The sequence below is a fragment of the Felis catus genome, chromosome A2 (genome assembly GCF_018350175.1).
Source record: "Felis catus isolate Fca126 chromosome A2, F.catus_Fca126_mat1.0, whole genome shotgun sequence".
Classification (NCBI taxonomy): domain Eukaryota; kingdom Metazoa; phylum Chordata; class Mammalia; order Carnivora; family Felidae; genus Felis; species Felis catus.
In genome coordinates this window covers 163,142,275-163,170,156 of record NC_058369.1, presented here as the reverse complement: position 1 = coordinate 163,170,156, position 27,882 = coordinate 163,142,275, and the positions used below count along the sequence as shown (strand labels likewise).

General features: G+C 59.5%; 2 protein-coding genes and 1 long non-coding RNA gene across 7 annotated transcripts; 2 read left to right on the top strand and 1 right to left on the bottom strand.

Moving 5' to 3' along the window:
* Positions 1–131: 131 nt before the first annotated feature.
* On the top strand, positions 132–9,763 carry ATG9B (autophagy related 9B). Of its 2 annotated transcripts, XM_019826012.3 has the most exons (15): positions 134–1,746; positions 2,140–2,284; positions 2,404–2,447; positions 2,614–2,678; positions 2,876–3,037; positions 3,573–3,714; positions 5,279–6,033; positions 6,220–6,373; positions 6,590–6,769; positions 7,358–7,594; positions 7,764–7,897; positions 8,079–8,175; positions 8,377–8,500; positions 8,587–8,728; positions 8,892–9,763. In XM_019826012.3, exons 1-14 carry the CDS (start codon positions 1,744–1,746, stop codon positions 8,712–8,714), a joined length of 2,370 nt encoding a protein of 789 aa, XP_019681571.1. In that variant the 5' UTR covers positions 134–1,743; the 3' UTR covers positions 8,715–8,728; positions 8,892–9,763. The 2 variants fall into 2 exon arrangements, with proteins under 2 accessions (XP_003983268.1, XP_019681571.1); XM_003983219.5 differs by having other exon boundaries at positions 132–2,284.
* NOS3 (nitric oxide synthase 3) lies at positions 9,729–27,862 on the bottom strand. Of its 4 annotated transcripts, none has more exons than XM_003983218.6 (26): positions 27,597–27,862; positions 26,189–26,294; positions 25,695–25,843; positions 25,323–25,485; positions 23,964–24,055; positions 23,728–23,869; positions 23,391–23,530; positions 23,108–23,282; positions 22,517–22,618; positions 21,717–21,911; positions 21,532–21,605; positions 21,206–21,350; positions 20,841–20,945; positions 17,634–17,701; positions 17,119–17,235; positions 16,835–17,009; positions 15,347–15,479; positions 15,155–15,233; positions 14,573–14,760; positions 13,820–13,992; positions 13,343–13,553; positions 13,169–13,256; positions 11,826–11,947; positions 10,917–11,065; positions 10,360–10,554; positions 9,729–10,249 (listed from the first exon to the last, which is right to left on the bottom strand). In XM_003983218.6, the coding sequence occupies exons 1-26, from the start codon at positions 27,758–27,760 to the stop codon at positions 10,088–10,090; spliced, it is 3,612 nt and encodes a 1,203-aa protein (XP_003983267.2). In that variant the 5' UTR covers positions 27,761–27,862; the 3' UTR covers positions 9,729–10,087. The 4 variants fall into 4 exon arrangements, with proteins under 4 accessions (XP_003983267.2, XP_006929566.2, XP_019681570.1 ...); XM_006929504.5 differs by having other exon boundaries at positions 26,189–26,291; XM_019826011.3 differs by lacking the exons at positions 25,695–25,843; positions 26,189–26,294; positions 27,597–27,862 and having other exon boundaries at positions 23,728–23,855; positions 25,323–25,458.
* On the top strand, positions 17,198–21,314 carry LOC123384090. The gene is made up of 3 exons (XR_006594690.1): positions 17,198–17,335; positions 19,938–20,605; positions 21,178–21,314. It is a non-coding gene; the product is annotated as an uncharacterized LOC123384090 (long non-coding RNA).
* Positions 27,863–27,882: the final 20 nt, after the last annotated feature.

Below are 27,882 nucleotides of genomic sequence, written 5' to 3'. Positions count from 1 at the left end.
TCAGGGTGACTTGTCTAAGGACCCCACCTCCCAGCTTTTGCACCTCCGTTAAACATTTATTTCTTCCGTGTAATTTGCATAGTTACCCTCCTCCCTCCCCCCCCCCCCCCCCCCCCCCGCCCCTCCACGGTCTATGACTTCTTTCTGAGTAGTGATTCTGGCTCATTCATCCATATTCCCTTCCCCTCCAAGTGGTGCCTGATAGAGAAAAGTGCCCTTTATAATAAATTAACTTGAATTGGGGTGCTGGTAGGGCAGCTGTCAATGAATGAATCGGGGGGGGGGATACTGGGTATGAAAATGTGCAGATTAGCTTGAGGTTGGGTTGGGTGTATGGGAGGGGTCCTAATGTGAATGTGGTGGAATACTGGGGTGAGGGAGGTTGAAAAGAGATCAGGCAAAACCCTACACAACCTGTAGGCAGATGTCTTGGCAGATGTCTCTAAGATAGGGGAATTTCCTAGCCCCTCTGCAATGTGGGATTCCATCTTGGGCACTAGGATGCCACCTCTAGAAGGAGTTCTGCCTCCTGCTCAGGGATAAAACTATGCAAGCCCCGAGCTACTTTAACAATTCCTGTCCCAGGAAGGCAGCACAGAAGGAGAAAAACAGGCATATCTGGTCTCGTGTTTTGTGAGCAATTCCATGATTGCCTCCACATTCCTCCAGTGAACACACTCTAGGAAGCACTTTGTTCCTCTCTCTGTTTCACAGATACTGTCCCCTAAGACAGCCCTCAGGCCCAAGCCCTGCAGGCCCTGACACCTGGGCAGCTGAGTCAGCACCTCAGGAATGGGCTTTAGTAGCAAACTTGGTGATTCAGGGCCCCAGGAATGGCGTCGAACATGCCAACAAACCAGCTGCCTCCTTCTCCTCCTTGAGGTGGCAGAAAGGAACTCAACCAGCTCATCCCTGGGTATGCAAATTCTCCTTCCTGATCCTGGCCCCCCAGCTGCCCTCTGCTGGTTCAGCTCTGATGCTTCTCAGGGGGCCCCCCAAACTGGATGAGGACTGGGGAAGAGAGTTTCGGTGTTTCCCAAGATAAAGAGGAAGACAAAACGGAACTCCCGAGGAGCCTTTTTCTACCGAAGCTCCCCAAACCACTCCTCACGTCTGGAATAGCTGCCTCTCCTTTCTTTACCTCCTCCTTTTCCTCAGTTTCCTGCAACCTGGCTGCCCAGTCTGGCAATCTCCCCTCCCCTTCGTATTGGCAGGCAAACAGAACACCAGCCTTTTCTTTTGTTTTTTCTTCTTTTTGCTTTTGGTCTTAAAGCCTTTCTCTGTGGATCCCTGTGTGCATGTGTAGAGAGAGGAGACCAGGTTTCAAGAAATCAAAGATGTAACATCTTAGCCTCATAGCCTTAGAATCCTTTGGTAGGAGTTTCTTTTGGCTTTGTTATTTTGGCTGCTATTTTCTGGCCTTCCCTTTAAATCCATTCCAGGTCTGAGGAGGGGACAGTAGGTGTCTCTGGTCTGCATGTTCTCCGCCTCTGCCTCTCCAGCTTGTGCTCCTCCCAGGCACAGAGGCTTGGCCGTGACGGGTTTGGCCGCAGATTGCCCTGGAAGGGGTGTGAGTTGTCAGACAGGTGACTGCCGGCTTGGACGCCTGAGGCCTGCCCTGACTGAGTCACCTTGCTGTTGTTGTCACCATCCTTGCCGGAGTCCCTGCTCAGCAACCCAGACCTCTGTGGATACGGCAGCAGCTCCCATCCGTCCAAGCTTTCAGGAGAAGCTACTGGCCCGATGGTGAGGCAAGTGGGCTGGGGGGGGAACCGAGGGCGGCTGGGGCGGTGGGGAGACCTGGGGCCTGGATCAGTGCCTCTCCTCCCCATGCCGCTGCCCCCTCTCCCTCCTCCTCCATGTCGGGGGCCTGGCAGAGGGCGGATTTCCATCTTCTCTCTGTCCCCTGCCCCTCACACAAGAAGCTCCCCTTCCTCGGTCCCTCCCCCGGCCCTGGGACCCCCCTGCCCAGCGATGCAGGCCCCAGGGGGCTCTCAGCCTCCCCACAGTGCCCTCCCCACCCCAACAACGCAGGCAGGGCCCGCGATGACACCCAGCTCTGCTCCCCCCTCTTGGGGCTCCCACTCCACCCCACCCCTGGCCCCAGTGACTCCCCCTCCCTCGCACCGATGCCCCCAGGACCCTCCTGGGCTGCGGATAGGGCCTCTGATCCCTGAGCAGGATTATGAGCGGCTGGAGGACTGTGACCCTGAGGGGTCCCAAGATTCACCCCTCCACGGGGAGGAGCAGCAGCCCCTGCTCCATGTGCCCGAAGGGCTCCGAGGTGAGTGTGGGTGTGGGGCTGCGAGGGGAGCACGCTGGGGAGGGCCTGGGGGCTCCCGAGGATGTGAACTGGGCGCTCAGGGGAGAGCCAAGTCCCAACACTCTCCCCTCTGTGCCCAGGCTCCTGGCACCACATCCAGAACCTGGACAGCTTCTTCACCAAGATATCCTTTGTGCTCGGCCTGGCAGCACTGGCGTGGGAGGGCCCTTTGGTGCTGGTGCCATTCTTGGCCGGCGGCTCTCAGGGCGCAGTGGGTTGCGGAAGTGAGGGAGAGGTGTCTTCGAGAAAGGCCCTTCGTGCCTCAGGCTTCTTTCTTGACGCACCGCCACATCTATAGCTACCACCAGAGGAATGGCTTTGCCTGCATCCTGCTGGAGGATGTCTTCCAGCTGGGGTGAGATGCTTGTCCCAAGCCCCAGACTCTGTCACCTTGCTCCCTCAGCAGTGCCTGCTGCTTTTAGTCTGTGTCGCACCCCACCCAAGCAGCCCAGAGGCTCGGCAGGGAGGGGAGGACCCTCAGGGCTGACCTGGAGGTTGGGGCAGGAGCCTGCCCTGCCCTCAGACCTGACCACTGCACTCCCTGTCTCCCAGACAATTCGTCTTCATCGTCACCTTCACAACCTTCCTCCTTCGTTGCGTGGATTACAACATTCTCTTCGCCAACCAACCGAACAACAGGACGACACCTGGCTTGCTCCACGGCAAAGTCACCTTGGCAGATGCCATCCTGTCCTCCTCCCAGTGTGCCCAGCGGTGAGTGACAGCTGGTGGGGGGAGCGTGGAAGGGGGAGACGAGCAGACAAGCAGACAAGCACCGCCCCCCCATCCTTTTGTCCTTTGGTCTAAATCAGCAGTACTCCCAAGTTTTTGGTCTCAGCACACGTTGAATACACTTAAACTTGATCAAGAACGCCCAAGAGCATTTGTTTATGAGGTATATTTACCTCATTCGAGACCTAAGCTGAGAATAGCTTTAAAATCTAAGAATACACCAGCACACGTTCCATCAGCTGCCGATGTGGTGTCACACACGTAGCTTCTGGAAAAGTCCACTGTATGCTCATGAGAGAATGAGCATGAAAACGGCAGAAAACCTTCGTCTTACCTGAAAAAAGTTGGGACCTTGCCGACCCTTGTAAGGGCCTCGGGGTCTCCCAGGGCCCACACGCTGAGAGCTGCTGGTGGAGCTGGGTCCCTCTCTCTGTGACTTTTCCCTCGCTCCCCAAGTCTAGTCTCCCTTTCTATTGGGCCCCCACTTTCTCTCTGCTATCTGTCCCACCCCACACAGGATCCGCTCCAGCCCCCTCCTGGTTTTCCTTCTGATCCTGGCTGCAGCCTTCTGGCTGTTACAGCTGCTTCGCTCAGTCTGCAACCTCTTCAGCTACTGGGACATCCAGGTGTTTTACAGGGAGGCCCTGCACATCCCCCCGGTGAGCTGGGCGGGCGTGTCTGTGGAGGGGTGCCTTGTCAGGGGTGGGGACAGAGAATAGGGAGGAGCGGGGGCTGGACAGATGGAAGGGCCCACTGGAAAGCAGGCAGAAGGCCTCACCGACACCTGCCCAGGCCCTGAGTAATGTTAGGAGAAGAGGTACCACCACTTACTTCTAAGGCTTGGTCCTTACCCGAGTGGAGTTTTGTTGACTTGGATTACAGCTGATGATTTAGGGTCACATGCTTGTGCTCCAAACAGTGGATATTTAGAGGAAGGGCGGTCATCCGACTTTACAGGGCAGGAGGAATTTGGGTGGGGCTGGGAAGGATAGGAGGTGGGAAGGCATTCCAAGGCCCGATGCAGGAGGTGGGGGGGGGGGGTGGTGAGCATCTGTGGGCAGCAGTGAGGAGTGGACCCACCAGCCCGCAACTGAGTGGTCAGGCCCCGTTGGGTGATATCCCCCCCCCCCACTTTCTGGCCTCCCTCACGATTGCAGTGAGCCACTGTGTGGGCCCCTTCACTGTCCTAGTTCATGCTTTGCCCTTTCTTTCCTCCCCATCTCGTTCATGCTCCTTCTTACTCTGTTCCCCAGTTCGTTCTTTAAGGCTCAGCTCAAAGGCTGTCTTCTGCAGCCTGCTTCCCTTGCTCCCCTCAGAAGCGCAGAACCTTCCGCATCGCTCTCCTGCAGGGCCAAGGGGAGAGGTTTCCAAAAGGCCCCTCGAGTGGGGGAGCACAGGCAGAGTGCAGGGAGGATGGAGAGGGCCAGGGGAGCACCGGTGGGGGAAGGCAGGAGTTAGAGCACTGCTTCTCCAGGAGGCTGCTGACCCTTCTCTTCCTCCTCCTCCCTTCTTTCTCCCCCTCCCCCATTCCTTCCAGGGGAAGGGGAGAGCCTGGGATGGACTGGAGAGGCTGGCCTGGAGGGACTTGACTAAGCCGGACTGGGGCAGCTGGGTGAAACTGGGCTAACGTGAGGTTTGCAGATGAGACCCAAGTGAGATCTGACAGCACCCCACCCAGACATGGACACAGCCGGTGTCTTAGGAGGGTTAATGGGCGGTGGAGTGGGATGGGGCTGGGGGCGGGGGGTCGGTCTCAAAGCGTGCTAAGAGGTGGTGAGGCTTCAGGTCCTGTGTTGGCCTGCACCCTAGGGCTGGGAAGGAGAGACAGTTCCCAGGTCCCAGCAGCAGTTCTGTGCCCTCTGTGAAGAACCAGGGCGGGGAGGTTTCAGAAAATCTGCTCCTGAGAAGCTGAGACCAAATACCTGAAGAAGTTAACTTACGAGGTGTCCCTGGGAAGCACAAGACTCATGGCCTTGAGAGTGGCAGGGGCAGGAGGAACACAGTTCAGGAGACAATGAAGGGAAATAAGCGCCCCGGTCAGTGACAAGGTTAGAGGAGGGCAAGAGAGGGCAGAACGGGAAAGGCGACAGGTTTCGCCCCTTGAAGGACACTGGGTGAGGAAGGTGGGGAGAGGGCAGACGAGGGAGGTAGCTCCGTCAAGGTGAGTTTGGGCATCACCGCGCCGAGGAACCCAGCTGACGCTCAACAGCCCCCTCTCCTCAGGAGGAACTCAGCTCGGTGCCCTGGGCCGAGGTTCAGTCCCGCCTGCTGGCGCTGCAGAAGAGCGGGGGGCTGTGCGTGCAGCCGCGGCCGCTGACCGAGCTCGACGTCCACCACCGCATCCTGCGCTACACCAACTACAAGGTGGCGCTGGCCAACAAGGGCCTGCTGCCCGCGCGCTGCGCGCTGCCCTGGGGAGGCAGCGCGGCCTTCCTCAGCCGCGGCCTGGCGCTCAACGTCGACCTGCTTCTCTTCCGCGGGCCCTTCTCGCTCTTCCGCGGGGGCTGGGAGCTGCCCGACGCCTACAAGCGCAGCGACCAGCGAGGCGCCCTGGCCGCGCGCTGGCGGCGCACGGTGCTGCTGCTGGCGGCCGTGAACCTGGCGCTGAGCCCGCTGGTGCTGGCCTGGCAGGTGCTGCACGCCTTCTACAGCCACGCGGAGCTGCTGCGGCGCGAGCCGGGGGCGCTGGGGACGCGCCGCTGGTCCCGCCTGGCCCACCTGCAGCTGCGCCACTTCAACGAGCTGCCGCACGAGCTGCGCGCGCGCCTGGCGCGCGCCTACCGCCCCGCCGCCGCCTTCCTGCGCGCCGCCGCGCCCCCGGCGCCCCTGCTCGCGCTGCTGGCCCGCCAGCTCGTCTTCTTCGCCGGCGCGCTCTTCGCCGCGCTGCTCGTGCTCACCGTCTACGACGAGGACGTGCTGGCCGTGGAGCACGTGCTCACCGCCATGACCGCGCTCGGGGTCACCGCCACCGTGGCCAGGTGCTCGGGGAGCTGCCCGGGAAGGAGGGGGGCATTCCTCTGACCCGGGCCCGAGCCTCCCGCGAATCCCTACAACACCACCACCCCCAATCCCGCCCTGGGCGCCCCCTCTCCCCCGGCCCTGCCTCCCACCCGCACGTCCTGCTAACCGCGGGCCCCCTTCTGCACCCCCATCTCGATCTCCAGGTCTTTCATTCCGGAAGAACAGGGCCGGGGTCGTTCCCCGCAGTTCCTGCTGCAGGCGGCCTTGGCGCACATGCATTACCTCCCGGAGGAGCCCGGCCCTGCCGGCAAGGCCAGCGCTTACCGGCAGATGGCGCGGCTGCTTCAGTACCGAGCGGTGAGGTTCCGGCCCGAAGCGGGCCGCGGAGACCCCAGAGCCGCCAGCGTCTGGTCTGGGGGAGGGCGTGGGGCAAACGGGCTCCGGGCTGGCCATCCCGGGAGCCGGCAAGTGACTCTGGAGGTTTCCGGCCCTGGCAGGCGTCCTAGGAGACCTCTTTGTCCTGATCACGAGTCCCCTCAACGACTGTTTCTCAGCCTCACCTTGCTTCCCCAGGTCTCCCTCCTGGAGGAGCTCCTGTCTCCTCTCCTCACTCCGCTGTTTCTACTGTTCTGGTTTTGCCCCCGTTCCCTGGAGATCATTGACTTTTTTCATCACTTCACTGTGGATGTGGCTGGAGTTGGGGACATCTGTTCCTTTGCCCTGATGGATGTGAAGCGTCACGGCCACCCTCAGGTTAGAGCCCATCCCTGGCTGTGTGGGGTTGTGGTTGGATAGGGGTTTGCTTGCCTCACTTAAAGCAAAGCTGGGTTCCACCCCAAGTTCTGTCACTGACCACCTGTGACCTGGAGCCTGTCACTTGCCATGTGGTAGTGTCCTTATCTGTCAAATGAGGATGGTGACCGTAGCCAATGCGCAGGGCTGTGAGGATTGCATGAGATGATGTGTGCAGTACCCTAACAGGGTTCCTGGCACATTGTAAGTCCAGTAAACAGGAGCGGAGACCATCAGAGAGGCTGAGAAATGAGCTGGTCAGTAGACGGGGCTGGCATAAGGCGGTCAGGCCAGCCAGCCCTGGGGTCCATCGTGCACATGCTGGCAAAACATTAAGCCTGCGCCCTACCCTTGTGCTGGCTCTAGACCCAGGTCCTGTTTTGCCGCTGTATTTTTGGTTGATCTTGAGCAAGTCCCCATCGTGGCTTCTGTTCTTTGACCTGGAAAACGGGGCTAGTGTTTCCTGTCACGCCTACCCCGCAAGGCTCCCACGGAAGCTATAAAAGCAGTGTCCACAGGATGTGAACGGTTGACTATTCTTGTTCTCAGTGGCTCTCGGCAGGACAGACAGAGGCCTCTCTCTCTCAGCGTGCGGAGGATGGAAAGACTGAGCTCTCCTTGATGAGGTTCTCCCTGGTGCATCCACAATGGCGCCCCCCAGGGCACAGCTCCAAGTTCCTGGGGCACCTTCGGGGCAGGGTCCAACAAGATGCAGCAGCCTGGGGCGCCACTTCTGTTCGAAGTCCCCCCACCCCGGGGGTGCTCAGTGACTCTTCCTCACCTCTGGTGAGTTGCAGCCTGGCCTACTCTTCTGCCCTCACCACCCCCAGGCTCTCCCCTCCAACTCACTGTTTGTATTGACCTGCTCCCTGGTCCAGCTTGCTCCCGGGCCTTCCCTAGACCTCCTCCCTCCCCTTCTGGCCTCACTTCTGACACCCTGTTCTCTTGCTCCCAGCCTGAGGCCTTCCTGGCCAACCTCTTGGTGCACCCCCTCCTGCCCCCGCGGGACCTGAGCCCCACAGCCCCCTGCCCAGCCGCAGCCACAGCCAGCCTCCTGGCCTCCATTTCCCGCATTGCCCAGGACCCGAGGTGAGGGGGAGTGGAGCGGGCCTGAGATGAGATGGAGAACAGCACGGGTGGTGGGGCTGATCCCCCAGGAGGAGTATGCAGGGGCACTGGGGGTGATTGGGAAGGGGAGATCAAGTCTGGCCCTCCCTGGGGGCCCTGGGGGGAGGGGCATGTCTTTGGACCACTACACCCTCTGTTCCAGCTGTGTGTCCCCAGGAGGCACTGGGGGCCAGAAGCTGGCCCAGCTCCCAGAGCTTGCTTCTGCTGAGATGAGTCTGCATGCCATCTACCTGCACCAGGTGAGCAGAAGGGTGCCAGAAAGAGACATGTAGGGAGAAAGCAGCTGAATGAAATGGAGACGGAGCGTGGGGTAGAGTGTAAGGAGGTGCACAATGGGAGCTGGAAGAGGAGGTTTTAAAACCCCCTGCACCTAGTCCAGGGGCTGGGCTTCACACTGAGGGGCAGAAAGGAAGCCCATCATTCTTCTTCGTTCCATTTAGCTCCATCAGCAGCAGCAGCAGGAACTGTGGGGTGAGGCATCAGCCTCTTCCCTGTCCAGGCCCTGGTCCAGCCCCTCCCAGACACTCTCGCCTGATGAGGAGAAGCCGTCCTGGTCAAGTGATGGTGAGGTGGTCAGGGTGTGCGGGGGACAGACCCTGGGTTGACGGGGGGCATCACTGCACTGCCCAGCTGATGGCTCATCTCACCAGGCTCCAGTCCTGCCTCCAGCCCCAGACAGCAGTGGAGAACCCAGAGAACCCAGAATCTGCTCCCCGGAAGGTTTCAGGAGACCACAGATGCCCAGAAGGAGCCTGGCCAGGCCCCTAGCACTGACTGAGAGGGCTCCTCAGGGTCAGTATTGTCTAACTGGGGTGGGAGCTGGGGAATGAAGAGAAAGTTGGGTGGAGCCAGACTTGAAGGGATGGGGGCAGTGGTGGGAATTCAGGGTGATAGGGATGGTCATCTTTGGAATCTAAACCTCCGACTGCTTGCCAAGAGCCTTCTCCTCCCCCAGGTTCCCTGGCTTCTCCAGCCGTAGGAGATCAGACAAGGCCGAGTGGAAGGGCATGATGCCGAGCCATCTTTAAAGACCCCCGCCCCCCTGACTTTAGATCTAAGGATGTTTTAGTTGGGCAGGACTTGGGGGAGGTTAATGATAAGCTCATCCAAGAGAGCAGAGAAAGGGTAGGAGAGGAGATGCCAAAGGCATCTGGAGACAGTGTTAGACACTATCCCCGTCTGAAGGGGCTAAGGGGACGCCACACCAACTAACTGTCCTCGAGCAATTGCCTGGGAAGAAATCCCCAGGTATCCTCAGGGTGGAGGACGGGGCCAAGGTGGAGGCCTAGCTAAGTGCAAGGGAAACAGTGAGGGACGGGACCTGGATGGCAGTGGGCTCTCCAAGCCTGTCTGGCCTTCACGTTCCACTGGGGACTTGTGAGTGGAAAGACTCTACAGAGGGCTGGTGGTTTTGGAGCTCAGCACTGGCAGCGCTGGCTGCGGAAGTGGGTGTGGATCCTCATCCTGTCTGAAACCGGCTGTAAAGGTTGCTCATGGCTTGCTGCACCTCTTTGTGACCTTCGTCTCTGGCGTCCCCACTCCTGGTGGAGGGCTGTACCTCCTTCTCAATTGAGAGCAAGGAAGCAACACAGAACTGCCCGTGATGGGCTGGAAGCCACATTTCCAGAGCGCTGGGTCAGAGTGGAGCGTGTAGGATAGGACTCCCTGTCAAAGAATTGTCACGCCCTCCAGCTGCACAAGTTAACAAAGCTTGCTGTTCTGCAATTGTAATCGATGGGGCTGGGTTAGGCGTCTTGGTAGCACTTGTAACATCGGGTCCAGTCTCTTCTGGTGAATTTTCAATAATAAATATTTTAATGATTTAGAGATTAGGATTCGAGATAAGATACTCCCGAGGAAGGTAAGGGGAACCTAAAACTCACCTAATGAACACAAAAAGGGGGTGACAGTAGGCCCGGGAATATCACTGCTGGGAGGGACCCTCCGGACCTGGGGCAGGTAAACAGACCTAGAGAGAGACACTTCCCTCATCCCCTGGAATACGTGGGCAGTCTCTGGATAGAGGTGGGACGGCACCTCGGGAGGGGAGGGAGAGGTGGCTGGTCTGGTTAACACCGACAGGAGAGCGGCAAAACCAGAGTAGACCGACGGCCCCTCTCCTGGAACTGGGATGGAAAGCAAGAGGGGCTCTCAGGGACTGGGGGTGTCTGGGCCGGGAGGGTCGAACGCCCAGGGCACTGCGCCGCGCAGATGCCGCTCCTGCAGGGAAAAGCTCTGGGTGCGTATGCGGCTAGTGACCTCCTGGGTGCGCAGCGTGAGCCCGAAAATGTCCTCGTGATAGCGTTGCTGATCCTGCCGGGAAAGAGGGCAGCGGATCAGAACAAGACTGGGACCTAAGCGGGAGTGGGCCCCGCCCCCCGGGATGGCCCCGCCCCGCCCCGGCATGGTCCCGCCCCCTGCACCCGCAGCACGCCGATGACGTCGCCGGCCTCGTCCAGCTCCATGTCGCCCTCCGTCGCTAGGATTCGCTGCACCGTCTGCAGGACGCTGGTTGCCATGGTGACGTCGCCGCACACAAACATGTGGCCCCGCTCGAGGCACAGCACGCGGTGCACCTCAGCCGCCAGCTCCGTCCGCAGGATGTCCTGCACGTAGGTCTGAGGGAGGCGGAGGTTAAGCGGCGTGCCCTAAGGAGCGCGTGGGTCCCGGGGGCGGGGGAGGGGCGGGCCAGGCGGGGCTTAAGTGCGCGGCTCTGCGGCCTAGAGAGGTGGAGCCAAACAAGGGGCGGGGCTTGGTGAAGGTGGGTGAGACCAAAAGGCACGCGGGAGGGGCCGAGTGGCGGCGGGGGCCTGCGTGCCGCGGGGTGCCAGCCGAGGGGCGGGGCGCCAGCTGAGGGGCGGGGCGGAGGGCGCGCACCGGAGGGGCGTGGTCGGGCCTGGGCCTGGGCGCCCTGCTGGAGCGCAAGAGGGCGCTTCCCCCGCCCCAAGCTTCAGGTTACCACGGCCTCAGGGGGTCGCACCTTAGGGCAGTCGGGCTCCCGAGAGAAGGCTGTGAGGACGCGTCCAAAAACCCCGCGCTGCTGGGCATCCTGCACCTCGTCGCGGTAGAGGTGGTCGAGCTGGGAGCATCGGCAGCCGAACACCAAGGTCATGGGGGCCGGCTGCAGCCCTGCAAGTAGCACTGCGGCTTGGGAGAGCCCCCTCCCAGGGGCGCAGCCCTAGCGACTTCGCCCACTGGCTACTGACAGCCCAAGCCTCTGGTGTCTGGCCTCCAGAAGAGTGCGGAATGCTTTCACAGAGACCTTGCCCGACCCTGGTTTACGGAGACGACGCTCACGGGGAGGCAGCTTACGAGAGGTGGTGGCTCCTCGGGTGGAACGACCAGCGGTGGCATTGCGCTAGAACGTGGGGCTTCTGACTCAGACGCCCTTGGCACCATCTGACACGGAAGTTCTAAGAGCCCCCATCTAGCACGGTCCCTGCTCCAACCCCATATTCTTCCACACCCTCAGTTTCCACACTCTCTGCCTTCCTCTCCGTCACAGCCCCCTCCTTTTGTTTTACCAGGTGCCCTGCACACCCCATGTCCAACCTGAACATCCTGTAGCTTCCTTGGGTCTTGGACACAGCTGGGTGAGCTCTGGGGCAGTCCCAAGTACACTTTAGCCATTTGAGTCCTAGCCCCATTCTCTCCAGACTTCCAGTCCCCCCTGTACCCTTGTCTTTAATCCGGTTCGACTGCCTACTTTGTGCCTGGCACCAGGGAGCCAAGTGAACAGGGTACCGCCCTCTGGTTGATCTACTAAGTTTCTGTTCACCTCCGTGGCCTGTTCCTTGCCTTCCTTCCTGTCTTCCAGGTTTCTGTCTTCCAGTCTCTGTCCCTTTCCCCCCTCCTGCCTTCCAGTCATTCCCTTGGCCCCCAGTCTCACCTTTGCTGTCAATGTCGTGCAGCCGCTCCTGCCAAAATCCCCGGAAGGGGGCAATTCCTGTGCCAGGGCCCACTAGGATGCAGGGCAAGCTGGGATCAGGCGGCAGCCGGAAGGAGGGAGCCCTAGCGGAGAAACACTGTCGGCCCCTGTGCCTTCCCAGCTCCCCCGATTCTTACCATCTTCCATTGAGGGGAGAGAAGAGAACTCAGGTTCCACTGATAAGTGGGATAATACTTGCCACGTGTGTTCGACACAGTCTCGCTCACAGTGAGCACGATGTGTTTATGGAAAGAACTCTACCTGCAGGCAGAAACTCCCTGGACCTGTGCTTCTGGAGGTTGGGTCACAGGAAATACAATGTAATTTGAAGTGAAGAATGTTCTGATGTCTCAGTTTAAGAGATTTACAAAACATGGGAAGGGAAGGACAGCTTTTGGCTCATAACGAGTTCACTCATTTTCAGTCATAGCCTTAATATGGGTATTGGGATCGTATTCAGTAGATTGGTACAGTGTGTGATTCCTCCTGATGGGTTTGGGTGACGGGACCTAGTTGGTGCCCATCCTGGAAACTCTTTTAAGTCCCCCCTGAGACTTTGGGTCCTGGCTGCTGGGTGGGGCAAGACTTCTGAACACGGCACGCAGGAAGGGCATCCTGAAGATTAACTTTCTTCCAGTCCTTACTGATACTTTGGTAACTTAACTAGTTCTCCCTGGACTAAGTGAGGACTCATCCTGGAACAGGACACAGTTCCCAAGTGCCTGACTGCCTCCCCAGTCAGACTGACCTCGAGGATGTAGCAAGGGATGGGGCGCCTGGGTGACTCAGTCGGTTAAGCATCCGACTCTTGATTTCGGCTCAGGTCATGATCTCCCGGTTCGTGAGTTTGAGCCCCATGTTGGGCTCTGCACTGACATTGCGGATTTGGGATTCTCCCCCCCCACCCCCACCTCAAAAACAAACAAATAAATACAACTTTCAAAAAAGCCAAATAAGCAGGGGACATAGTGTACCTAAGTGCAACAGGAGCTGCTGGACGAATCCCAGCCCTGTCTCTGGGAGGGGAAGCTTCGGGGCAGGACGCTAGGTCCCAATGAGTAAAACGCCCAAAACTTCGTCGAAGTTCTGAAGTCGCTTGAGCGGACACCCCATCCTTGATACGTGTGAGTCTGTCCTCCCTGCTCCCAGTCACCAAAGCTTCCACCCTCACCCTGCGCGACCACCTGCTGATTCCTCTGTCTGTCCCCGGCCATCTGTCTGTCCCCGGCCGTCCCCGGGGCACTTTGTCCACCCCTGCTTGGATGGACACTCTCTCCTTTGATGTCCCTGAACTACCCACTCACCCCCTGATGAAGCAAGGTACGGGATCTCCGGCCTTCAGCTGGCTCAGCCATGTGGAGCAGACTCCATAGTGCAGGGGGCCCAGTCCATCTGGGGGTCGGGGAGGAGAGGGTGCCGGTGAGGGGCCCGTCCCCGGGTCCCCGTGTGGCCCTGACCTCGGCCCTTCGCAACCTCACCCTGGGTCCTGTACGCCAGCACGGCCACCGTGAGGTGAATCTCTCCCGGGTGGGCGCTGGGCGCCGAGCTGACGGAGTAGTACCGGGGCTGGAGCAGGGGCAGCTGGGTGAGGAGCAGGGGGGCAGGCAGCGCCACGGACGGGAACTGTTCCAGCGCCTCCAGCAGCGTGGGGCACCGGAACCACTTCCACTCCTCGTAGCGCCGGGGGTCCTGGTGGGGGCGGGGCGTCACGGCTCTGGAACCTCCCAACCCTGCCTGCTGACCTCCCTTCTTCACTCCTGAACTGAGCCCCCTGGGGTCTCTGCCTCCTTAGTTCGGGCCAACAAACGTTTCTGGAGCGCCGAGAACTCAGCGATGAGTTAGTGACTCAGGGGCTGGGTCTTAACCTCCAAGACACGTGAGCCAGGTGCCTCCCCTTCCCCACCCAGCTCGTCCTGCTTCACCAGCCCCTGCTGCCCGCCGGGGTGGCCCTGCACCTGGCTGAGGCTCTCCAGCTCCTGCTGTTCTCCGGACTCTTCCGCCAGGGTGCTGAGCAGTCGAAGGAGTTGAGGGCTGGGCGGGGAGGTGATGTCCAGGAAGAAGGTGAGAGCCTGGCGCAGCGTGCAGGGGGGCAGCCGGGGGTCCCGAACCCAGCTGGGGGGTGGGCCACCTGGGGGTTGGTGTACAGGGGAGGTATGAGGAAGAGGCCAGCTGGAACTGCGTGGTCTGAGGCGATGGTTGCTTGGGGGTAACACCAGCCCTGACCATCCATGTCTTGTGCTTTATTGGAGACGTTGCCTTTGAACAGTGGTGGTGAACCTGCCCGGGCAGCCCCTGTGTACGTGTGTGTGTGTGTGTGTGTGTGTTTGGGGCCCCTGGCTGGTTTGGGTTGGTCTGGGCTCTGCTTCTCCCCCACCAACTTTAACCCTAGGCACTGGTGTGGCAGAGGGTGGACCCGACGGCAGCTATGGAGCAGGCTGGGCTGTCGGGAGGAGACTTTGGGAGGAGCTCAGAGGGAGAGGGCAGCCTTCTGGGGGGCATGGGGGGCAGGTACTAGGAAAGCCACCCTCTGTGGACCATCCCGCAGCAAGGTCACCCTGACAGGAGGAGGCACAGGTGGCTCTGAGCACAGGCATTATGGCCGTGAGTGGAGGTGGAAGCTGCCTGCCAGGTCCTCAGCTCAAGGGGACCCTGAAGTCAGGGGGACAGGGCGGGCTGTCACTGTCATGTCCCAGACCACGCCTTCTCACCAGGGCTGCCCTTCTCCAGCTGCTCCACGGCCACGGGCTCTCCTGGCGGAGGCGGGTCCTCCACACGGCTCAGCAGCGCCTCCACGAGGCCCGGTCGGTTGGGCGGGCAGATGCCTATGTGGTCCCCCGGCTGGTACTGCAGCCCCTCCTGGCCTCCAGTGTCCAGGCGCACCAGGATCGTGGCCCGGCTGGGGGGTGAGGAGGTAGGGCAGTTAGGGGGAGCGAGGAGGACCTGGGAGGAGGGTGTTGGGACAGGGTGACGGGGGGGGGGAGGGGAGGAGATGCCAGGACAGGGGTGTGGGTGGGGGGGAGGAGAGGTCAGGACAGGTGTGTGGGGGGAGGAGAGGCCAGGACAGGTGTGTGTATGGGGGGGGGGGGGAGAGGCCAGGACAGGTGTGTGTGAGGCGGGGAGGAGAGGTCAGGACAGGTGTGTGGGGGGAGGAGAAGCCAGGACAGGTTTGGGGGGGGGGAGGAGAGGCTAGGACAGATGTGGGAGGGGAGAAGAGTCCAGGACAGGTATGTGTGTGTGGGGGGGGAGAGGCCAGGACAGATGTGAGTGGGGGCGGGGGTGGTTGTCCTCACGTGGACTTGCTGCTTTGCAGGTTTTCGACTGAGAGGATGGTAGCCTGGAACATCTTCCTCCTGTGCACGTGGATCAGGCCTGGGGGGAGAGAGAGACTCAGCCAGAAGCCCGGCCCGGCCCCTGAGAGTTAGTCCTGGGGCCCCGGGAGCCCAGGGGGGGCTGGCAGGGTCAGGGGGAGGCCAGAGCCTCACCTGGCAGCAGCTGGAGGCCCTCCGCCTGGGTGCTGAGCCGGTACCTTTGGCGCTTCCAGCTCCGTTTGGCGCTGAATATGTCCCTGGCGGCAGCCTTGGCGTCCTCTCCCACGCAGAAAGTCTCACAGGAGGCCTGAGGGGCCAGGTGGGGGCTGAGGGCCTCTGGCCACCGGGGAGGGCCGGGGCAGAGAGGAGCTCAGGGGGGCTGAGGTGGGAGGCCGAGCTGGCCTGTTGGGTGTCCGGTTGTCGCCTTCCATTCCGGGGACTGTGGGGGTGGAGGGGCCCTGCCGCGGCTCACGCCTGTGGCGGGGGCGGCCCCGGCGGCGGGACGGAGAATGGGATCGGAATGGAGGCTGAGGCCGACCGTGCCTCGTTCTTCGGCCCATTTCGTGGCTGGGCCACTGCACTAGCTCTCCCCTGACACCCACTCATTCGGGTCACACCGGCTGGTTACTTAATCTGGTGAGCGTTCATCTCTTAGGGAGCGCGGTGCTCGGCGCACGGTGCGTCTGTGCGTTCAGACCTGCGTTCAAACCCTGACTCCTGTGCTTAAATTCCACGTGCTTCAGTGACCCCATCTTTACACCCCGTGAGGTTCTGGCGAAGATTATGTAAAACCCTAGAGCGCTCCTGGAGCAGGACCCTGCATTTGGGGGGGCTGTGGAAAGGGTTTCTGGCTGGTCTGTCCCTCCTGAGTGGCTCACAAAGGCTGGAGGGGGCCCCTGGGGCAAGACCCCTGGGAGGGTGCATATTCTGTTTGTTTCTGTTCAGGTACAAGTCCTGCAAACTGCTTGGCCAGCTCCCGCCTTGAAATCCAGGGTCCCTCTGTGATTGGCTGCTCCCTCTCCTCCGACCTGTGTCACCAGTCTTGTTAATCTTTCTTTTGTGTGTGTAAGGTCTTATATCTCTTCCTTCCTTCCGTGGCCCCCTCCCTTCCTTCCTACCCCCACTGCTGCTGCCGGAGTTAGTGAGTTAGTTCAGCACCTTCCTGCTTCTAGTTGGATGTTCCTCTCATTGACCTCACGTCTTTAAAGTGGTGTCCCTAAAATCTCACAGTGCGCCCTGCTTTTCCTGTCCCACTCCTAGCCTCCAGGCACTCCCTTTCATGTGGTTTCTTTAGTCTTGTTTTCCATTCTCCTCCTCCTCCAACTTGAGCCTGTCTCTTTCTCCAGCTGGACTTTCTCTACCCCAGCAAGCCCTCTGCCTGCGCCAGGTGCCCCCAGAGCCCCCCTCCAAGGATGTCCTCCTCCTCTCCGTCAGCCCAGACCTGCTAAGCTGTAGCCTGGGAACCTTGGTTGGGCCAGCCCTGCCCTGAAAGAGCATCAGGAATGGGAGAAGGAGCCTGGCCAGCTTCAGGCATGACCCCCGGACCAGGCAGAGCTGCCCCTGGAGGAAGCCCAGGCTGAGAAAGTCACAGCTCTGTTAGTCTGGGTGTTCAGGTGGGAGCGGAAGCCTGGGTCAGATGCGGGGACAGGTCCAGGGGCTCACCTGGAAGGCGGCCTGGGCCCAGCCACGGAAGGCCTCCTCCTGGCCACACAGCTCATCTCCCTGGCCCAGCTGCAGCAGCCGCTCGCCACCCAGCTCCTCCAGCCGTGTGTCCACCGCACGGGCAAAGGCACAGAAGTGGGGGTACGCCCGGGAGCCCAGCCCGAACACACAGAACCTGGGGTGCAGGGAGCCGTCACTGGAGCCCACACCCGTTCCAGCCCCATGCGTGCCCAGACAGCGTGCCCGCCCTCCCCCGCCTCCCCTCGCTGCAGCACCCCCCAGACCTGAGGGTACCCAGTGCCCCTGCACTGTCTGTGTTACTGGACTCCTTTCTCTTCCGCCTCCAGGAGGACACCAGCGGGTCTGAGCAGGAGACACTGTTGAAGCGGATTTTGTAACTCCTGGCAAAAGAAGACCAAGACAGGGCCGTCACAGGGAGCTGGAGGCTCGGTGCGGGCCCAGACACAGCCAGGGGACAGCTTCAGGGTGTCTACATCTGGGGTAAGAAGGGCCCTGTCCCTCGGGCTTGGCTCTGTCTCCCAGGGATCTCTGCACCTTCAGGCCCTGCCGTGCCCCCCTTGTTCTGTCTGAAGGACACCTCAGGACTGACCAGACTGTGAGTGGGCAGGTCACAAGGGAGGAGGGCATCCTGAGCTGTGATGGGGTCCAGGCCCCCTCACGTCTGCCCTCCAGCTTGTGGAGGTGCAGAGGGGGAACATTTCAGCCCCCCTTTTCTCGTTGTCTCCAAATGCCTCACTGCCCTCCCTCCACCTCCCCCCAAAGTCCCACCCCCACTCACCTGTGTTGTTCTGGCCGAGGGGAGCTGTTGTAGGGACCAGACATTTCCATCAGGGCCGCTGCAAAACTCTGGTGAGGGGAAACGTGGTTATCGTGGTTAGTTTTGCTTTACTTCAAACCACACAGAAGTTGAAAACTGTACTGGGCTGATCCTTAGAATTCTTATCTGTAAATTGTGATTTTGTTTGGAAAATTTCAAACCAGGTAGTGGCTTTCTGGAAACATGACAGAACCATAAAATGATAAAAGGGAAAATCTACCCTTACCTTCCCTCTAGTCCGGGCCCCCAAGGCAGGGGCCCTGTTGACAGGTGTTTAACCTCCGAGCTCTGTTTCGTTGTACTCAGAAATGTATCTGTATTTATAGTTTGTTAAAAAAGTAAAAATGGGGCCACACCATATTTATCTGCTTTTTCTTAACAACCTGTCATGGATATATCATGGATGTCCTTCCTTCCAGGTCATCACATGAAGAATGACCTCCTTTCGAAAAACAACATTTTTTAAAATTCTTATTTATTTGGGAGAGAGAGGGAGAGAGACAGAGAGAGAGGGAAGGAGAGAGGGAGGGAGGGGGGAGAGAGAGAGAGAGGGAAGGAGGGAGGGAGGGAGGGGGAGAGAGAGAGAGAGAGAGAGAGAGAGAGAGAGAGAGAGAGAACCCAAGCAGGGAAGGAGCAGAGAGAGGGAGACACAGAATCCGAAGCAGGCTCCAGGCTCCGAGCTGTCAGCACAGAGCTTGACCCAGGGCTCAAACTCACGAACCCCGAGATCATGACCTGAGTGGGAAGTCAGATGCTTAACCGACTGAGCCAGCCAGGTGCCCCCGACCTCTCCTTCTTTGGAATGGCTACATAGTGCCCCCTCATTGGCAGGTACTACATGTAGGAGACTTCCCTCTGACTCAAGACCTCTGGGTGGTCTATGACCGATGCCCAAGCACTCGCATATATACACTCCTGCTGCCCCTTTTGCGTGTTTCGGTAGGGCCGCCCTTAAAAGTGGAGTTGCCAAGTCAGAGGATTTAAAGACCTGATGAGGAAGGTGAGTCAGACCATCCCCCAGCAACCAGGTAGAGCAGTGCTCTTTGCTCACTCCTGCCAGCACTGGATGTGGCCAGTCCTTGATGTTTCAGCCAACTCGATAGGGGGAGAACAGCCTTTAGTCTCCCTGCCATGCCTCCATCTCGTCTTCTGGAAGGCTGAGCCGCGTCATGTTCTGCCGTGAAAATAGCTATGGGCTACACGGAACATCTTGGCGCGGCAAAAGCCAGAAATGCGGCAAGGCTGGGACGTCTCAGCATTAACTGTACATGCATTTGGGTGGTGGGGGTCTCTAGGTTCAAATACTGCCTAAATTTTGTTTTCTGAACCTTTTGTTGAAGGGTCACACATGCAGAAAAGTACACAGGTCTTTAATGTCCAGCTTTCTAGGTTTTCACAAACTGAACCTACCTACGTAGTCCGCATCCTCTCCAGAAACATCGCTAGGATCCTAGGATTCACCTCCTTACCCCTCTGAGTCACCAGCCCCCCCACCCCGCGGGGGCAACTGCTCTCCTGATTAAGTCACCACGAATTGGTTTGGTGTTCTCTGCACTGAATACAGAGTGAACCCTATGGTCTTATTCTTTTGTGTCTGGCTTCTTTCCCTCTGCGTTACATTGTCAGGTTCATCTATATCGTGTGGTTGTGATCCGTTCGCCCTCATTGCTGTATAGACTTTGAATAAAACCACAATGTGTTTCTCCATTCTTACTGTTGATTGTCATTGGAATTGTCCCTAGTCTGGGACTATTATGAACAATGTTGCCGTACACATTCTTGTTAGTGTCTTTAGCGAATACACCCCATTTTCTATGGGGCGTATTCCTAGGTTTGCTCCATTTTTTAAAAAATCAGATAAAATTTACATACATTGAAATGCACAGACCGTAGTGTGCGGTTCAATCCATTTGGCTGTTCGGCAGGGTTTTTCTTTTGTTTGTTTGTTTGTTGGTCTTAAAGTTAAACACACATTTACCCGATGACCCAGCAGTTTTCTCGGAGGTATTCATCCAAGAGAAATGAGAACATAGGCCCACGAAAGCCTTGCACAAGAATGTTCATGACAGCTTGATTCATAATAGCCAAACACTGGAAATGGCCCAAGTGTCCGTCAGCAGGAGAGCAGAGAAACACGCATTGTAGTCACATAGTGAGCACTGCTCAGCGGTCGAAAGGAATGAGGTGCTGAATCACTCACGGTGAGGTGAGCCTCAAAAGCAGGCCGAACACTTACCGTGTGCTCCCCTTTCTGTGACATCCTAGAGCGGGCGAAACTAAGGTGACAGAAGTCATAAGGGTGCTGGCCTTCGGTAGGGATGGCCTGGGAAGGGGCTGGCCGGAGGCATTGACGAAGGGGACTGCCCAGGTGATGGAAATGTGCTGGGTCTTCGTCGGCTCGTGGGTCACACGGGTGCAAACACTACTCTTATACTAAAAGGGTAAGTGATTCTATCTTCCTTTGCAAGGCAGATGAGAACGGGGGCCGGCATGGGCCGCACGGCAGGGGGAAGGCTTGCATCGGAATTCTGCTTTAGGGTACTTGAGGAGGTACTTCGTGCTAAGAAGGCATTTATCGCCTAGACGCTGAAACATGAGAGCCCTAGAAATGAGTGCAGTTGGGGCCGCCAGGGACGGAGAAGCTGCAAAGATAATGGTTAATAATAAAGTGTTCTGTGGCGGTGCTCTAGTTTGCTTCTTTAAGGATTTGTTCAGAAAGCGAAGTTGCTTGATCTCTGTTGACATCTCTTTTTCTTTCGTCAAGGAAAGAAGAAAAGGAAAAGCCGACATTGTGTAGCGGGCGGAGTATCGCTGTTTTTCTAATTTGTCCATGCTTGAGAGCAGTCTAACCTCGTCGGTCAACCCAGAAGTGCCTTCCATGTGTTAAATGCTTGTACTGATCATGGAAATGACTTGGGGACACACTGAAGCAGGTGTGTGTGTGTGTGTGTGTGTGTGTGTGTGTGTGTGTGTGTGTCAGGGGCAGCCCCTGTGTGACCTGGAGAATGGCTTGTGCAGGCTCTGGGGTCCCAGTGGAATGTCCACACTCTCACTCTGGGGGACTCTCAGGGCATCACCACTCTCCATTGGGGGGATGGGGTTCCTGCCCAGCCACTCCATGTTGAGTCTTCCCTCATTCCCAGTGGCCCCTTCACTGCTGGGTCTCACCTCTCCATTCTCGGGGGGATCACCGTTCCCGAATGTGCTGGTCACGACCAGCACTAGCGTCTCATGCTCGAGGGACACGACATCATACTCATCCATGCACAGGACCTGTGGACAAGGAGAAGACAGATGTCCCAGGGACTTGGTCTCTGCTGCCCTCGTACCTCTACTCTGGGCTCTCGAGGCAGGGCACAGTTCCGACCCTGACTCAGGCCCCTACTCAATCCCTGAATCCATTCGGATCCCGGGGTTCCTCCTGGGCTCTGACTTGTGACCCTCTCCTGTCCTCCAGAGCACATCTGAAGATACAGATCAACTCCCCCCCCCCCGCCCCTTCTAGGTCCCCACACCTCTGGGCTTAGCCCTACCCGGGGATCGAAAGCCTTCCGGAAGAGTCTCCCCAGCTGCTGTGCATAGCTCTGGGCCCGGCCGGTCTCGGAGCCATACAGGATTGTTGCCTTTACTCGCTTTGCCATCACGGTGCCCATGAGTGAGGCAGAGATCTTCACCGCACTGCAGGCGAGGGGGGGGTGAGGGGGGGGTCCCAGGCACACAGAGCCAGGGCCTCCCCCGGTGCACGGTCCAAGCAAGGTCTTGGGGCGCTGAGTGGTGGGTGTGGGAGTTGGTGGGCCTTCCCACTGCTAAAGCTGGTGCCCTGGGTGTGGGGGAACAGCAGCATTCCTAGGGCACCTACTTGGCCACTTCCTTAAAGGTCTTCTTCCTGGTGATGCCGGCACCCTTGGACCCACTTCCCTTCCACGGGTCTGGCTGCAGGGGAGTGATGGGGGGAGTGGAGGAGGAGGAGGTAAGTAAAGAAAGCAAAAATTTGGAGGCCCCTGGGGGCTGCTGACAGCGGGCAAGAGCTAGTGGGGTGGGCACCTGATAGTGGAAGGCAGGGGACAGGACATAGTTGACCATCTCCTGATGGAACACAGGGGTGAGGCTGCCGGAGATGGGGGGCACGATCCAGGCCCAGTCGGCAGGGCAGCCCCCCCTAGCCTTCTGCTCATTCTCCAGGTGCTTCATGAAGGAGGCCGTGGCAGCATGGTGGTCCACAATGGTCACTTTGGCCAGCTGGGGTTGGGGAGGCAGGGGCTTAGACTCAGCCTACAGACCCACGCTTGTCACCCCGACCACCGCTGTGTCCTGGGTCATCCCACACCTAACACAGGCCGTGTCCCCCTACCATGCTGTCACCCCTGCACGCGTGCAGCGTGCACGGCCACCCCCGGGGCTCAGTAGCAGCAGCTCCGGTCTCCCACATCTGGATGTCCTGCCCCCACAACCAAAACATCCTAAACTCTGGCCAAGTCCTCAGCAGGCAGTTTCCTCAAACAACAATGCTCAGCAGGCCTTCAATCCTGGAGTTAGCATTCCCAGAAGCCGGCGGGTCCCACAAACCACCATACCCACTGTGCCCTGGGGGCTTGCATTACTGAGCATGTGCTGGTCAGCAGGGCTCCCGGCGTACCAGACCATCCTACCGCGGCACCCGGAATCGCATGTGCTGTGTCCCCGGACCGGAGTTGCATTGCTGTGTCCCCAGACCTGCAGGCCCAGTGTGCCTCACGGACTATGGCACTTCTTCCTGTTGTCTCCAACTCCTACCCCGTCTCTAAGTGCCTCCCTCTCTTCCAGCCCCAGCCCCTTGCCCTCCTGGCCAGTCTGGGCCTGTGTACCTGGTAACTGTGCAGCACAGCCAAGTTGATTTCCACGGCTGCCTTGTCTTTCCACAGGGACGAGGTGGTCCGGGTATCCAAGTCCATGCAGACGGCCACATCCTGGGAGCAGGGGTGCATAACGTTGGTAGGGACAAGGTGTAGGGGAGAGGACGGAGTAGAAGGCGCGAGGGTGGCCAGAGGCCTGACTGCTTAGTTTGGGGCTGGTTCAGGTCCTTGCCTGCAAAGGCACCCCAAAACATAGAGGGACCCTGGGTCAGTTACTTCTCTGCCCCGGGTCTTAATTTCTCGTCTCTAAAATGGGTCTTAACATTGTTTTGCAAGATCTGCTTTGAGAATCTGATGAAAGCTGTAGAGCCATAGGTCCTATTCCCAGAAAAACAATTCCATATTTGTACCAATACACATGCATTCCTTTGCCCCGAACTTGTGGTCCCAGAGCCTCCAAAGTTCTAATTTGAGAGGCAGCTGGGACCTTAGATTCTCCCAGCTGCTGACAGTCTGTGGATCTGTTTGCGCGTCAAAGGCTCCAGCCCGGAGGGGATGGGGCGGGCAGTCCCCCACACCCCCTCCCTACCCTCTGGTCCTCACCTCCAGGATGTTGTATCGGTGCGGGTCACACAGGTTCCGCGTGCCGATCTCAGTGCTCATGTACCAGCCGCTGAAAGGGGCCGCGGGGAACTCCAGCCCCCCAATTTCCAGCAGCATGTTGCTCACCGCCGGGAGGGCGTACCAGCGCAGGCCCAGGGCCGCAAACCACTCCAGCCTGGGGGTGTCGGGGTGTGGGATCAAGCTGCCCGTGGAGCCTCGGTGCCTGGCCACCCCACCCCCGGGCAGCCCCTCCACCACCTGACCCAGGCCCTGCCATGCTCACGTGGGGTGCTCCAGGGGCACCTCGAGGACCAGCTCGGGGGGCAAGGCAAAGAGTTCTGGGGGCTCATCTGGGGCCTGGAGCAGTAGGGGCAGTACGTCAAAGCGGCCGTTTCCTGGGGTCCAGCCGTGCTGGATGCAGAGCTGCGGGGAGCAGGGCCAGAGGGGCGTCTGAGGGGCCCAACCCCCCACTCTCCTCAGGGACCCCCTTCATCGGCATCTCCCTCTGTCATCTCAGTGAGGGTCCCCCCTCCCTGCTTCATCGCCCATCCTTTGGACCCCGTGCCCCATCGCAGAACCCTCACTGGCCGGCCTCCACTTCTCCGCCTCTCTGTGCCCACCTCAGTGATCTCCACGTTGGCTGGGTCCCCCCGCACGGAGCCATCCTGCTGCCTGTACCCCGCGTAGCGCACCAGTTGGCTGTTCCAGATTCGGAAGTCTCCGCGGCCTGGGGCGCGCTGGGGGAACACTGTGATGGCCGAGCTGACATGGGGATGACAGCTGTCAGAGCCCCACCTCTGCTGGCACCTAGGGGAGGGATGCCATCTGGCACAGCGTTGGGGGGGGGCCCACTCACCGGAGGTTGCCCCGGTTGGTGGCGTACTTGATGTGGTTGCAGATGTAGGTGAACATCTCCTGGGCAGAGTTGCAATCCCGGGCATCAAACACCTGAGCCAGCCAAGGCAGGGGGACAGGGGGACACAGGGGTCTTGAGTATCAGCTCTAGGAGAAGGTAAGGAGGCAGGGGAGGGTGTCGCCACCTCCTGAGAAGCCCCCAAAGGCTGGAGGTGTTACTCGTCATGGTTCTTTCTCCTCCAAGGAGCCTCCCTGACCGCGTGCACGCACACTGAGCCCTTCCTGCCCTGTGCCCCACACACCCAACGCAGCCTTGTCTGCCTTTATCTCCTTGCTGGGACATCTCCCCACCCCTGCAGAAGCTGACTCAGTACCTGCCACAGAGGGACCCAGTCATTACCAACCCGACGGCCAGGGAGGGGTGCCAACTGATGGGGAGGCCACCTAAGGGTGTGGGTGGTGAGTTCCCCGTTACCTCATGGTGCTCAAGCAAAGGCGGGTGACCCCAGCCAGTCATCAGACTGTCCCTGAGCACACTGCTGATAGGAAGGGGGTTGGCTGCACGAGGTGGCCGTCCGGGAGTCTGCCTGTCCTGATACTCCTATGCTAGTAGAAGCCATCTTGACTGGCTGAGGGTGGGGGGGGGGCGCCCACAGGGGGCTGGGAGATCCCTTTCCTGCTTGTGTTAGTGACCGAAGCAGGGGGTGGCAGTGGCTGGCCTGGGGCCACGGGAGGGATGTAGCAGTGAGTGTGATCACATTTGGAAGGTCTGATGGGTTCAAAGCTCAGCTTTGAACAACTTCAAGGGTATGCAAGGTTCAGACAGGATGGTTCTTTTATTTGAGACTTCTTTGGGATTTGCTGAGCATGTGGCTTTATTCCAAATTCTTTGGTGGCCAGTTACAGCTAAGGAGGCCAAGGTCATGGGTTAAGTTCCCCTGCAGGTCAGCTCGTTTCTCTTAGGCTGTTCCAGTGGTGGGAGCGTGAAGGAGTCTGTGGGGCCCAGGCAGGCACTAGAGGGCTGGGCTGTGCAGGTGAGGCCGGCACGGAAGAAACAGCCAGGGGCCTCTTCCAGAAGACTGCTTCTGTTGAACTGATGATACCTCCCAGGGACCATGGCTCAGCTGTCCTCACTGACCCAGTGTATCTGGGTGTTTCTCCTCGCAGCCAGTCAAGACACTGCCTCTGGACTTAACAACCAGGTGGTAGCTACTGGACTGGGGGCTCCCCAGGGGTACCGATCTCTAAGTCCCCACTGCTTGGGACCCCCCCCAGGGAAGCCTCAGGGGCTGCCCTCACTGCTCCTTTCCTTTTTCGTGTCCCCCAGTCCCCATTCTGGGTGCTTGCTAGCCAGCCACACCTGCAGCTTCCCCCACTGGATCCGGCCCACGCAGCGGGGTGCATTTCTCCAAGCCTGCTTAGCCCCGAACACCAGCTCGCTCTCCCGAAGCTGGTATGTGCCTGCGGCTGCTATCTCGGCTTCCACCTCCTGAAGCCTCTGCTCATGGGCCTGGGAGCCACTCCTGTGGTGGAGCAGAAGGAAGTCGAGTCAGCGAGGGGTGGGGGGAGAGGTTCCCCAGGCTTTGTGTGGGTGTTGGGGGGAGGCTGGTGTCAGGGGGTGGGATAGGGGGCAGCTCCTGGGGAAGGTGATCATCATTTCGAGGCCTCGGCAGGACCAGGGCCCCAGGTCAGAGGACAAGGGTGGGCCGTGGGTCTCAAGGCACGGTGTCACCTCTTGATGGAGCTGTAGTACTGGTTGATGAAGTCCCTGGCCTGGCTCAGCAGCTGCTCAGTGGGTGGTGGGTCCTGGGAGGGCCGGCTCTGCAGTTTCCGTGGAAAAACCAGGGAGCCCAGGCAGCGTCTAGGGGTGCAGGGCCCCTCCTGGGTTGGGGTGGAGGGCAGAGGCAGAGAGAGCAGGGAGCACAAAGGTGAGGACCTGGTCAGGGTGCAGAGGCAGGGGAGGGGGCAGAGGGAGGGTGGGTCTGGGCAGGTGTGGGTTCAGGGCTGGGACCGAGACTGGAAGTAGGGGTGAGGTTGTACCAGGTTATGGTAGGACTTGGGGCAAGGGAGGGAGGCCGGGAGTCACCAAAGTCCCCTGGGCGTCCCTTAACTCCTCTGGCTCTTCCCAGTCTCTCTTGTCTTTGGAGACCAAAGGACGAGTTCTAGAGGGGACTGGCCTTCGCCCCCCCGACCCTGACAGGGGACGGGGAGGGCTCCCGGCCTTACCTGCTGTGCCTGGGCACTCAGGGTGTCGTAAGTGATGCTCCCCACCTCCCAGTTCTTCACACGAGGGAACTTGGGCCCCTCCGGGGGCTTGGTGAGCGGGGGACTGCTGGGACCCAGGGGAGGGGTCATGGGGGAGGAACTTTTTTCCCCCAGAGACCCCTCCGACAGCATTCAGAACCGCAGTGATTGATTGCTTGCCTGCCATGTGCTTTCCTACACTTTCTCTGTCAGCCCCCTCGAAAACCTTAGGAGGTAGATAATATATTTGTGTCCTCATTTACAGACGAGGAGGGACCTGAGGCTCAGAAAAGTTAGGAATCTTGCCAGGGGCCACATGGGAAGAGCCAGTCCCTTTAAAACCCAGGCCCACCTGTCTCCCAAGTCGCCAGACCCTGGGCTGCCCAGGGCTGCAAGCACTGAGCTCCTGAGCCCCTGGCCCAAGGCTGGGTCTCATCCCTGTTCAGGGCCCACCTCACCCCTTCTGGACAGGGGGGTCCAACCCCCCCGGAGCTGTGATGAACCCTACCTGGAGGGGCATGGAACCCACCCTTGAGCTGAGGGAAACCCTGGGATTCCTCAGCCCAGATTTTCCTCCCCAGTCACCCCCTGCTGATAGTAACTGTTGTGTGAAGGGAGGCCTCAGAGGCCTTATCACTTCCTCCCAGAGGCTGAGGCCAGCCGCGGGGAGGAAGGGAGGGCCTCGGACCTTGGGTGCGCCAGTGCGGAGCCTTCCCCGTGGAGCTGCCTCCGGCCCTGCCACCCTGCCTGGCCTGGCACCCCACCTGGCCTTCAGCCGCCCTCTCTCTCTTCTCGGGGCTGAAGGTACCACGTTAGTTTGGGGTTGACAGCCGCTAGGAGGTGGAGCCTGGAGGAGAGGAATGCGGCCTGTTTGCTCTCTTCTCAGCCTCCCATGCCAATGTCCTGAGTCTCCCGGGGGCCGACTCTCTCCCCTTCTAGATTGCCTTCTCACTCCCCTGTAACTACCCTCCCCGGCCCCTTTCTTCTCTTAAATAATCCTCACCGTTTGTTGGAGGCTTGTCGTGAGCCAGAAACCCGCAACAATCCCATGGAGTAATTACTGCTATATCCCTGTTATGTATAAACGCTCAGAGAGGTGAAGTAACTTGCTCAAAGTCAAACAGCTCTTGGCGGCAGAGTAGCAATTCAAACCTGGTAAACTGGCACCTTTACCTCCCGCTTTCACCTGTTGCCCGCTGGTCCTGACCCTGGTCTCTTCTCCGAACCTCCCTGATTGTCCTGTTCTATCCACACCGGTAGGTAGCCCTTTTGTGCGGGCGACTTGGTCCTCCTGGCCGGGCTACAGGCTCTAGCCCTTCCCAGCCTGGGGCTCTAGGGCTTGACACCCTCCCGCCTGCCCCCTGCTTCTTGCCGCCTCCACGGCCCTTACCTGCGGTCTGGCGCGGGTGGGGGTGGGGGTGCGGGTGCCGGTGCCCTGCCGGGCTCTGCTGTCGGGGAGGCTGGGCCCTGCTTGCCGCACAGGCCCAGGCCCAGCCCCAGCCCCAGGCCGCAGGGAGGCCCCGGCTCCTGGCCCACACTCTTCAAATTGCCCATGTCAGCCTCGCCTCCGCTCTGGCACTCTGAGCAGAGCCCAGGCCTTTTCCTTAGGAAGGGGAGGGGGCAGTGGGAGGGGGCTCTCCGGTGCTGGCCCTTGCCCCGCCCCTGCCCCACACACA

Coding starts and splice junctions, on each gene's coding strand:
- ATG9B (XM_003983219.5), top strand. CDS start 1,744: ATGGTGAGGCAAGTGGGCTGGGGGGGGAACCGAGGGCGGCTGGGGCGG. Junction 2,285..2,403: donor TGTGCCCGAAGGGCTCCGAG/GTGAGTGTGGGT, acceptor CTCTGTGCCCAG/GCTCCTGGCACCACATCCAG. Junction 3,715..5,278: donor AGGCCCTGCACATCCCCCCG/GTGAGCTGGGCG, acceptor CCCTCTCCTCAG/GAGGAACTCAGCTCGGTGCC.
- NOS3 (XM_003983218.6), bottom strand. CDS start 27,760: ATGGGCAATTTGAAGAGTGTGGGCCAGGAGCCGGGGCCTCCCTGCGGC. Junction 25,486..25,694: donor TACTACAGCTCCATCAAGAG/GTGACACCGTGC, acceptor GCTCCACCACAG/GAGTGGCTCCCAGGCCCATG. Junction 21,351..21,531: donor ACCTTTAAGGAAGTGGCCAA/GTAGGTGCCCTA, acceptor CCTCGCCTGCAG/TGCGGTGAAGATCTCTGCCT.